Source organism: Zonotrichia albicollis, chromosome 3 (assembly GCF_047830755.1).
Source record: "Zonotrichia albicollis isolate bZonAlb1 chromosome 3, bZonAlb1.hap1, whole genome shotgun sequence".
NCBI lineage: Eukaryota > Metazoa > Chordata > Aves > Passeriformes > Passerellidae > Zonotrichia > Zonotrichia albicollis.
This window is the reverse complement of record NC_133821.1, coordinates 30,732,558-30,744,430: the sequence shown is the minus strand read 5'-3', so window position 1 is coordinate 30,744,430 and position 11,873 is coordinate 30,732,558. Positions and strand designations below refer to the sequence as shown.

Genomic DNA, 11,873 nt, shown 5'->3' with positions numbered 1-11,873 from the left:
GCTGCCTCGCTGACTGCGGCGCGGGGTTGGCGTTTCGGAAGGAGGAGGAAGAGGAGGGAGCTGTGCGGCGCGCAGCGGCCCGGGCGGGGGTGGGTCGGTGCATGCGGCGCGGGGCGCACGCAGCAGCCTGCGGGACGCGGCCGGACCGGGGATCGCCGCTCGCCGCGGGCGCCGGGCGCCGCCGCGGGGCCGGAGCCGCCGCCTGCCGCTGCCGCTGCGCCGTGCGGGGCCCGGGACTCGGCGCCGCCGGCCGGGCGCACACGTGCGCGGCTCTCGGTGCCCGCCCGCGCCGCCGCGGGGGCTGAGCGCCGCCGGGCGCGGGGCGGTGCCGCTGCCCTCCGGGAGCCGTCGGGCGCCGCGGGCGCACGGCGGGGCTGAGCGCCGCGCCGGCACCCTCTCTCTGCCGGCTGCGGCAGCGCCCTGCGATACCCATCACTGCGCCTTCTCGTCCTCCCTTTTTTTTTTGGGGTTTTTCCTCCCCCCTCTCTCCTCCCCCACTTCAGATTTTTGTTTTACAGCGCGCTGAGAGCAGCCTCTCTGCCATTTACTTGATTTGCAGGTTTGTTGTATCTGTTTGGGGGCTTTTTCCCTCCTCCTTTTTTGCTGTCCGGTTCATTCCGCTCCCGAATTTTTATCTAGTTGCAGCAACTTGCTTTTTCTTTTTCTGTTTTTCTTTTTTTTTTTTTTTCATATTAGTGGTGTTTTTTTCACTAGCGCCTCCCGTGCGTTTTCCGATTGCGAGCCGCTCTCGCAGCCGAGTTTTTAAGAGCATTTTGTCTGCAGATCTCCCCTTTGTTTGCACAGATCCCCTTTTTATTTTTTGAATTTTTTTTTCTTGTTGTCGTTCGTTGTTAAAGTCACTTTTTTTTTTTTTTTTTTTTTTTTTTTTTTTTTGTTGGGGGGGCGCTGTATTTAAACGCTTAAAATGCACTGCTATCTCCTGAGCGTGCTCCTCACCGTGGATCTGGCCACCGTGGCTCTCAGCCTGTCTACCTGCAGCACCCTCGACATGGATCAGTTTATGCGCAAGAGGATCGAGGCAATCCGGGGGCAGATTTTGAGCAAGCTGAAGCTCACCAGCCCCCCGGACGAGTACCCCGAGCCCGAGGAGGTGCCCCCGGAGGTCATCTCCATTTACAACAGCACCAGGGACCTGCTGCAGGAAAAAGCCAACCACAGAGCCGCCACTTGCGAGAGGGAGAGGAGCGACGAGGAGTATTATGCCAAAGAAGTTTACAAAATAGACATGCAGCCTTTTTACCCCGAAAGTAAGTCCTCTGTGTTTGTGCATGCGTGCGTAATTTCGCCCCCGAGGCTTAGCGGTGCTCAGCACCTTTAAATAGCACCCCCAAGCATCGAACTCTGCCTTCTTTGCTCGGCTCGCTTGTCGTGCTCAGCATCGCTTAGGTGGAGGCTTGTAAGGTTTAATTTAGGTGGCGGGGTACCCGTGGCTGGGTGGGTATGTCGTGGGGGATCACCTGTTGCCTAGACCCCTCTGGGGTCACCCCGGGATTCCTGGGGGTGCCTGTGCTGCCAGCCCCCCGTACCTGGGCAGAGTTCCCCTGCCGGGATCCCGCTCCCTCCCCGCCGGCCCCGTGTGCCGCCTCCAGAAAGAGCCAATATCTTTCCACTGCTCTTGTTTCCCTTGGAGTGTCTGGAACGGGCAGGTTTCCATCTCTCCATAACTGAAAAGAAAAGGAGAGGAGGTCTTAAAAAAAAAAAAAAAAAAAAAAAAAAAAAAGTTGCCAGGTCGTCTTGTGTGTGTCTGTGTGTCCCTTTAGAACGCTGTCCCGCGGACTGCTGTTCGCATAGGTGCTCAGAGAGGACGGAGACGTCCTCCCTCCTCTTCCCACTTTAACTAGCCTCCCCTTTCGATTCGTGGGCACTTCTCATTTCAGGTACAGAAAAACTTTTCCCTTCTGGGTAGCTTCGGTTCTGGGAACCTGTCTCAGCCCGTCTACCTTTTGCTGTTTTTAACGACCTTCTGGTGATCCATGCCACGTTTTGCACAAAAAAAAAAAAAAAGAAAAAGAAAAGAAAAGGGGTACAAATGCTCTGTGCTGACCAAATCCACTTAGAGTGATTAATAATCATAATGACGTGCCTTTTTGTTTTGGTAGTGAAGCTTAAGTGCATAGAAAAAAAAAAAGAATGAAAAAGCACCGCACTGCCTTAAAAGAATCTAGATCATCATCATACCGAGGAAAGTGAAATACCAGAAGCAGAAAATAACTTCACCGTTCACATAACCAAACCCTAGTCCCTAGTCATTTCATTTAGCTCGCTTCCCTCCCCCACCACTTGATGCCCTATATACTTGCTGTCTGTTTCTCAAAAGCACATAGCTCTTGCTTAAATAGATAATTCAGCCATCTTGGTAACTTTATCCTAGAGTTTCTAATTGCATTTTCCCCTTATTTATTTTTAGTTTAGCAAGTTGTAGCTTTGGGGCTTGCTCTGTCTTGCATGGGATAGTCCTAGGATGCCAGCCAAGGTATCTGAGCCCCACGCTCCGTGCAGCTGCCTCCCTTTCTTCCTTTAGTCTTAAATGACAACATCAGGTACAGGACATCCTGGCAGTCAGAGCCATTTTATTATTGTAATTATGGCACCATCCTTAATAGCCATGATAAATACACTCCACCCTTGTTACCCTTGGGGAAGAAATACTTTATTTTTTAAAAAAACTCCGCATATTTGGAGCCAAGTGGGTATGAGCAGAGCAGTTCAGTATAATTCATAGCCATAGCAAGAACACAGAAGTCATGCTTGTTTTCCACGTTGATGTACTGTATTATTGTGCTGGTGGTTTTGGTAGAAGGTCAGCACTTTGTTTTGAGATCTGTTAGATCATACCCAGGGCCAGAGGAGCACCTATGGTCAAAGGTTGGGAAGACCTCTAGCAGTGCCTTGGTTTGGGGAGTTGGCCCTGTAGCAGAGAGTCTCTGACTTGTAAAGTGCATCTGTCCTGAGCACATCTGTCCTCCTTGCTTCAGCAGACTGCGGAGACCCAACAGTCCAAAATGCAGCTGCATACTTCCCAGAAAATTAAAATGTCGGTGGTGTGTGACTTGGATGGTATTGGCAAAAGAGGATCTATTTTTAAATCGCTGTCAGGGGCCAGGTTTGGTGTGAGGTATCGATGGAGGCTGTGGAGGAGTGCAGGAGATTGCAGGTATCTACCAACAGAGTGCATCAGACGTTTGGGATGTGAGGGCCAGCACACCCAGCACTACTGTGCAGGCTGTCGCTAACATCAGAGTAAGTAGGTTAACTGTTTTTCCACTGCTCTCTAGTTATGCTGGATGGAGCGAACCTTTCCAAAAAAGACAGTAAGGAAGAAATCACTCCACCATATTTTAAAGGAAGAAATTGAAAGCGCAGCTCTGGCGGCCGCAGGCACTTTCTCCTCAGCATTTCAGAGTGGATTTTTTAACTCTGCAGTGTCCGCTGTGTTGGAGAGTGGTAGGAGGGAGAAGGGGATCAGTGTGAATGCACTGCAGGTCAAAAGCTGCTGGAAGGCAGGCATGGGAAAGATCAGTGGTTCAGTTTTTACCACAAGTTGTTAATGTTCAGAAACTGACTACAACCCAAGTATTACAAATATGCTCTAATTATACTCATAGTCAGCAATATATCACTACAGATCGCTGATAGGTCTTCGTGGAGCATTTTCTAAAGTTCAGACTAAATATTTTTAGCAATGAGGAGATTTAAAAGGAAAACTATAAGAGATACTGTATATACCCTAAGGCATATTTTGTCTTAAATATTATCCTTGGCCAACTGTACTGTATAAATACAGTAAATATGAATAGAACTGGCAAGATGCCAATCTCCTGGGATGAATTTTAGTCAAGAAGGTATTTATGGGATATAAATAATACTGTGTCAACATTTAAAGAAGGGATCTGATTAGTTTTGAAATTATTCATATTAATCTTTTCACATGCTGTTAATTTAAGGCTCAAACTAAAGTTGTGCTAAGGTTTAGTGATAGTTTGCACTGAGGAATTAAAGGAGCATCTGGCTTGAGAGTCCACTTGAGGTTAAGGACACATCAAGATATAGGTGAAATTCAGTGAGTCAGGGACTGCATGACCCAAAAGCAACAGATGCAAAAGAAGTGTCAGAAAAAGTACTACAAAGACATTTGGAAGAAACAGAAAGCTTTTGTCTGTCAAACATGCCTTGTGCTCAGGACAGTATGCATCTGTGTGAGTCTGAATTTCTCCTAAGTCCCGAATTTGAGGTTTTTCAGAGGAGTTTAAAGAGGAAGGCTGGTTATGGTGTTCTCTGAGCATGACATCACAGAGTTCTTGGGAGTTTTGTGCCTAGGCAAAGTTACCTGAGTAAATGCTTAAAACTGGTTACTCTGAATCCTGGATCACACTAGAAGCTTATTACTTACCAGTTGTTCCCTGAATATCTAGAACCTGATACTTAAGCTAGGTGATGATTGCTATTGCACTGAGAGTAAACAGAAATTAAATGCCAACACAATTAAGGATTGTGAATTGTAATGCTAATGAACAACAGGCATACTTGAGAAAAACAGGCAACACTTGTATTTGGAGGCAAAAGCCCATTCTATCATCTTCATTCAAAGCAATTTTTACTACAGTCAGTGAACTGGTTTGCAGTGATAGCTTAAGGCCAGTGCAGGTAAATTTTTAAGTTTTCTGCATTCTTGAAGATAGGTTTATAAGTACTCATTAGTGTAAGAAGACACAGTTCTTCTGGGTTTGGGCCTGTTTTTTCATGAGTTTTAAGCTGTCTTAGTGTGAAGGAGCCTCTATGGGTTCCATCCTGCCCTGGTGGTTAGGATTAATCTTCCCAGGAGCTCTGTCCCATGAATATTGCTTTACATAGGCCATCCTTCTGCTGAATATTTGCCCCATGAAAGACAACATTATAAGCTGTCAGGGCACAGTGACGTGCTTCTACTTTATCAACAAGGACTCAATTTACCAGCAATTACACATATGTGGGTTCCTTGTCTTCAGGGTACCAGAACAGCTCCTGCAGAGGGCTCCCAGCACTGACTGCATCATTACCACAATGTTAACAGCTCACCTGTGTTAGCATTTGGCACAGCACACAGTCCAACCTGACAGGCTTTCCCGTGTTATTAATTATATGGAAACAGACTCAGAAGGAACAACTTATTTTAAAACTTTCTAGCTATGCTGGACCTATGGTTGTGCTCTGGAGCATCTCTTGGAGGAGATGGTGTTTGCCAGGCGTACTGTCTGCATTACAGACAGCACCTGAAGCAATGTGAAGGCTTTCCCAAGGAGGGACATTCCCTTATTCCATAAGGAATGACACTTAATGCAGTCTTCGTAGGTGGAAAACCCCAGGAAATTGCAAATGGCCTTAGAAAGGCACAGGGTCATTTTCTTGACAGTAGTCCTCTACATACTGAGAGGGATAATAAAATAACATGCTCTGGTGCACTAATGAAGGGCAGCACCACATGTGCTTCCTGCCTGGCTTCTGAATCCCCAGCCACTTTTGCTGTGAGCAGGGTGCCAAGCTGGGAAGCAGGGGGAAGGTCCAGGAGGCAGTCTGGAGTGATACATGGTCCTTGAGTTCCTTCCAGAGGATGAAGCCTACAGAAAAGCTAAACATCCATGACCCCCCTCTTTAATACTGCCTGGTCAGATGAGCTGCAAGACAGGGATATATTCCCAAGTCCTTTCCATAACCTCCTGGAATTTCTCTCTTGTGTCTGTTTGAAAGAGGCACTCTTCACTGTAGTTTGGTGAATGAGAAAATTTGAACGAATCGTGGAATCATTTAGTTTGTAAAAGACTTTTTATGTCATCTGAGTACAAGTGTTAACCTATCACTGTGAAGTTCACCACTCAGCCTTGTCCCTGTGTGCCACAGCTGTACTTTTCAATACCTCCAGGGATGGTGACTCAACCACTTTCTGGGCAGCCTGTTCCCATGCTTAACATCCCTTTGGGTGAATGTGCAGCAGTGCCCTGCTGCTCCCCACCCTCCAGCCATTGACAGTGTGAATGTTTTATAGTCCCACAGACCTTTCTGGAAATGTGCCCTTGTCTTCTTCTCCTGGCCGGAGATGTGCAGGGAGTGCCCAGAGCTTGTGCTGCTCTTGCTGGCTGTACTTGCAGGACTACTGTGAGTGGGTGATTGAGTGAGGAAAGCAGAGCATCATCTTCAGTAGATATTGGTTTTAGCCTTGCTCCTCTTTGCTACTCTGCATCACATCTGTAGTGGCCATCAGGATGGCTGTGCTACTTTGAAGTTACTACTTCCAGCATTTTGCTGTCAGCTTGAGATTCCTGTCTGCGCCAGCATTGAGGAAGAGGATGAATGTGAGAACTGGCTGTCATTCTCAGTGAGCTTCTTCAGCACAGCCCTGAGACAAGCACGGAGCTTCACACACATGAACAGGCTCATTAGCATTAGGGCTCTGTGTATGCCTAATTAGCTTCCTGAGTTGGGGCCCAATTTATGGTGCACTTGCAGGGATGAACAAAGCCAGACAGTTCAAATCCCTCTCACTGTGTTGAGATCTGCCACTGGGGCATGGGAGCCCTGTGAGAAGGAAATGCTTTACAGCATGCTTTAGAGGGGAAAGAAGAAACTCTTCAGTGATCCTGAAGAAGGCTGGCCCTGTTGGGCAGCTGCTATGATGTGCTAGACTGCTCCTGTATTACGGATAAAGAGAGGAACCCCAGGGTATGGTGACAAAACGAGTCATGAGTGAAGATACACAAATGTTTTTGTTCCTGTTGTGAAACCACATGCAGCAGGTTTTCAAGCAGGCAGCTTTTAGCTTGAGGATGATTTGCTCCCCAGGTATTATTTAATGTAATAATGTGTTACGGATGTTTCTGCTGGTTTGTTTTGATTAAAAGGATTGGCTTGGTCGTTTGTTTAGGGAAAGCTCGCACCCTGCCTTCCACCACAGGCTGTTGCTTGCTTCCCTTTCAGTCTGTGCTGTGGATAGCCAGTGCCTATAGCTCCAGCATCACTCTCAGCTGGCTTCCTGTAGTAGTCAATCTGAAGCAGCTATGTTTCTTCTTAAAACATCTCCCCCGTGCTTGTCCTTGTTGTCTGTGCCGTGTTAAGTGATTGCAGCTGGGCACCCGACTGCACAAAGCATACAGCTGCAAGGTATAGAGGAGAAACTGAAAGATTTGTCTGTAACAAGACAATAAAATGTTGGGGGGAAAAAGCCTTAGTGTCAAGGGCCGTGTTTTATCTCCTTCCAGTGTGACCAGTGGTGTTTGGATTTATGAATTACTCATGAGGCTCACTGCTGTGGTTCTCTTAGCTTGAATGGCACAGGTCTGGCTTTGCAGAAATGAAGTGCTAGACCTGGCTTTGTTAGACCTGTCTGGTCTGAACAGTTCTTTACGTGTTTTTGGTGCTATGCAAATTGGTCCACAGTAGAGAAGTTGCTTCTTTGGATAAAAGGGCATTCTTTCAAACAACCAGGTTTTCCGAAGGGAACATGGCAGTTCATGCCGCTGGGAAAGCTTCTGGCTCCTTGTGTTGGAGGCTCCACTGGATGGGTTAAGGCAGCTGTGCAGAGAGACTGCTCGCTCACCGTGAGCAGACAGGCTCTGCTGAAATTCGTCTTGTGTTATTTGGGCTCTCTGGCATCCATGTCTGGTTTCAGGAGATGCTGAACCTCACAGGCACCCCTGCAGCAGATTTGTGGCAGAGAGTTTGGAGAGGATCTTCAGAATATCTCTCCCTTGTCCAGGTTTTAGTTTGGACAGTGAATGAGAAGTGCTTCTCATTTCAGGTGCGATGCTCATTGACATGTTCAGGCTCTTCATTGTAGGGCTGAGCTTTTCCCCTCTGAATCCCCCTTAGGGAGGGAGCCTCTTTTTGTTGTTATATAATACTTAGTACAGCATAGTGCTGACTTCAGGTTATTAAAAATAACTGTATAAATTATAAAACATAAGTTGACCTCATAGCCGACCCTGCTTTGAGCTGAAGGTTTGACTTCCAACATGAATTAACCTGTAATCCTTGTAATACTACATTTTAATGCAAGGAAAACAATGCATTGTATTTCAGCTTCCTCAGGGTGGTCTTGATTCAAGTGTCACCACATTTCTAAAGGTATGCTGTTTTCTGCCAGTCTTAGATTTATCCCTCTGCTGTAGCTTTCTTGCATCAAAATGTTCCTGTTCTTCTCTCCCTCTGCGTACACTTTTATTTTGTTTTTCTTGCTTGAATGTTGCTTTTCAAATAAGCGTGGTAAGTTGCATAAAAATAGACTACTGTATTGGACTTCAGCAAAAGCTGTGGCATAGTTTTAGGCAAACTGAGGAGGGGCGGGGAAGGAAAATGTTGTGATACTGACCTTTCACTTTGCTTGTTTGGCTCCTTCCCATCGTATCTAACCCACGCTGCACTGACAAATACCGCATCTGTCTTGACAGGCAAGTTCACAAATAACCATTCATTCATAACTTGGAGCTGCTGTAAGACTCCTTATGGATTGCTTAATCTGACAGTTGTGCATTTGAGCAGAGACTTTGAAGCAGAGGCTTTGCAGAGTGCCCGTGAGTTGAGGCTGACTTTGTGAGGGCTCGGAGGGAGGTCTCACTGAAAGGGGACACTGTGCTCGGGGCGCGGTGCTTGTGTGCAGGCGTGCACACGCGCGCGTGCATGCGTCTCACAGCATTGAAACATCTGTTGTTGCCAAAGCCCAAATTGGAATGTTCTGGGAAAGATAATTTAATTTTCAGCTTCTGGATTCATTTCAGTGATGGTAATTTCAACACTTCCTGGGGAGAGTCTATCGGTGGTTATGTGCATCAAATGCAGCAGTAAATCTGTCATTCTTTCCATTTCAGTTTTTCAGGCTTACAACTTCGTTATTTTTCCCTGTTTGGCTGGTGTTAGTATCCAATGTTTTCCCTGGCTTCATCTCTTTTAAACCCCTGCTTTGAATTTTAAAAGGCAAGCTAAGCCTGTTGAAGTTCCTTCTCTTACTTGTTTTTGTTTACTTACAGCATTTGCAATTCAGCAGCTAGCTCAGCTGAAATAGTGATGGTAATATATCTTTACCATAGTGATGATTGAAAGATAGGAATCAGAACATGTTGGTTTTCATTCCTTGGGGTGGAAAAAAAAAAACAATCCACAAAATCCCCCAACCCTGTGGGTGAACTTTGTAATCGCAAGGCTGAAAAACTAATAGGTGTAAGCAGCACTGACTCTTTTGAAGTGGTCAGAAAACACCTCACAATCACTTATTTGATGGAGGCTTCTGCAAAATAATACTTATTAATCCTGGGCCCGCAGTTGTGTTTACAGCTGATTTCCAGTATCCCAGATTGAGAGAGCAGTCCTTGCTTATTTGCATGGGCATTGTCCAGTATGTATAAAATTACTTCTTTTGGGCTTTGGGCAAACAGTCATAAAGATCTCTAGGCCTGCCAAGATGTACGCTTGAAAGAACACCTGCAAAACTTTACATCTTCCAAACAGCATGTGAAAACAATGCTTCAAATTCCGCCTCTTCTGATGCAGCAGTGGGTTGAAACAATGGCACAAGTGGTGATCAGAGCCTGGTGTTCACCAGAGCCTCGGGCAGGCTGCTGCTCCTGGCCCCATCTCTGCTTGGTCTCATGCGTGGCCCGGACTAGCAAAGCTGAGAGACATCTCTGCTCTCCCTGACTATGGAGGGGCAGCTCTGCCCTTTGCATCACAGTTCCTGCCCTTTGTGCTTGGAGGCTTTGGTGCAGGAATTGATCCAGCTGACTGGAGAATAGTTAAGCAGAGCAATTAATGAATGCCTAGTAAACAAAATTTATGATCCAGAGTTCAGGTCCACTGGCAGTTCATTTCTGCCTTCAAATGCCTGCAGGGGATATAAGGGATATTTGCCTTCAGGGAAGGATAAATGATATATTGTACTCTCCAACATGATAGGACATTGTAAACAGTCTGGAGATGTGTTGGATCTGTGCAGATCATTGATGTTCTCATTCTCGCCCAATCTCCAAGAGATCCAACCCAGTTTTCTTGGCTGTTGCAGTTGGCTCTGGGCCTCCCTGGCAGAGCAAGGCCTTGTATGTCTTGTGCCAATCACTGCTTTGTGCTCAGATTTTTCTTGATGCACGCTTTGGAAGTGAAGTAGCCACATTTCAACACTGAGGTTTGCTGAAAGATGTCTGTAGGTTTTGCTTGTTGTGCTCGTTGCATGTTTATCCAGCCCACGATGGCAGAGTATTGCAGCAAACGCACATCCCTGGGTCTGTGAGGGGGGAACAAGTTCCAGCTTTCTTGAAAATCAATCTGCTGTTCTGATCTGGTGGTGTGATAGGAACTGAGAGGCTCCCTGCCAGGATATACAGTGTGCAAAGCAAGGGAGCTAAGTGAGCAGCTTTGGCCCAGTTTGGATGGGCTCGGAACAGATTGTTGGGAGCCTGACCTTTCTCTCCCTCTTTGAATCTGGATTCCAGCTTGCATTGCTCCCTGATGCTAGGAGCCATGTATTTGGAAGTTTAGCATTCCCCTTGCTAATCAAGTGAAGAAAAGAGCCCCAAAAGAATCTAGTAAAAGAGGTATTTATGAAAGTGGCCATAGTCTATTACAGCAATATCATGTGTCTGAAGGAACTTGCCTCCTTCCAAGCTGCAGTCCCATTATTTACCACACTGTATTGGGAAACCTAATTTTTTCTGGCTGGAAGTGTATTTGTTGGGGTGGAGTCTGGAAAGGAATCTGCCTCATGCACACTTGGCAGCACTGGGCCAACTATACATGATACAGTCAAACCTTTCCATTTCTCTGCCGTTTGAGAGTATGTTCCCCAGATTAAGGGCCCTGGTCCAAAGCCTGCTGGAAGTCTTTCCACTGGCTGCAGAAGTCTTTTGTCAGGTATTAAGTGTCATTCCTTTGTTTCAGGGAGTGGCCACATCTCCAATATATATTGGGGTGTATTACTGTGATATGGTGCTTTGCCCTTTATTGAGCTTTCACTGGAGACATTCTTCTGCATAAGGCCCTGAAAAACAAAGACCACGTTTGAAAATAAACACCTTAGTTAGCCTTATTGATGGACTACATTTGTTGGCAGATGTCATCTGGGATCAGCATATGGTGGCAATATGGCAAGAACTGCAGAATGCAGAGGAGGAATGAATTAAAGTCCTGCACTTCTTAGGTATTCCACCTTTTCCCTGGTCTAAAATAAATGACCATCGGACTGCAAAGGTCTTGGCAAATAAACATGCCATAAGATATCTTTATCATCCCTACAGCGAGTTTTTGTCTAGAAGTTCATCACTCCACATCCAGAGGCTTCTTAGAAACATGTGCAAAATCAGACCTCAGCTCCCAGAGCAGGGAAGAATCTAAAGGCTTTGACTAAGAATGTGGCAAATCTCTGTGCAGTGGACTGCAGAGAAAGGTCAGGGCTAAGCCAACAAGATGTTTTTTATGTTATCAATAAAATCTTAGAAGTCAGTTCTGCATGGAGAGGGAGCCAGGAGGACCATTTCTGAAAGTCAGTTGATATACAGTACATGATATATTCTGAGTTTACAAGCTGGAAAACCAAGGAGTTTGGGAACAGGAGCTGTGCTTATAGCATGAAGGTGCATGTGGTTTTACATAAAGCCTCTCTGACTTGATGTGTCTCTAAGCTCACAAAATAATGAGTTAACTTCTGAGATACATTTTTTTGCATGGATGAAGAGCTGGAGCAATTTGAGTCAGTAAAGTCACTCCAGATTTTTTCCTGTGATGTTGAAACTGGATTCTGTGCAGCGATTGTTTAGGCAAGAAGAACAGTCCTTGTGGCCAGGGCTGTAAGCAGCACCGAAAGGAGTGGTTTCTTTGTAGCCTTGGAGAATACCAGCCTT

At 46.2% G+C, this 11,873-nt stretch overlaps 1 protein-coding gene across 2 annotated transcripts in view; it reads left to right on the top strand.

Moving 5' to 3' along the window:
• Positions 1–384: 384 nt before the first annotated feature.
• The window catches only part of TGFB2 (transforming growth factor beta 2), a 60,457-nt gene continuing 48,968 nt past the window's right edge, over positions 385–11,873 (top strand). For both annotated transcript variants that reach the window (XM_005483005.3, XM_074537048.1), the window contains exon 1: positions 385–1,268. In XM_005483005.3, the coding sequence (XP_005483062.1) occupies positions 926–1,268 (343 nt within the window). In that variant the 5' untranslated portion in view covers positions 385–925. The remainder of the gene's footprint in view (positions 1,269–11,873) is intronic.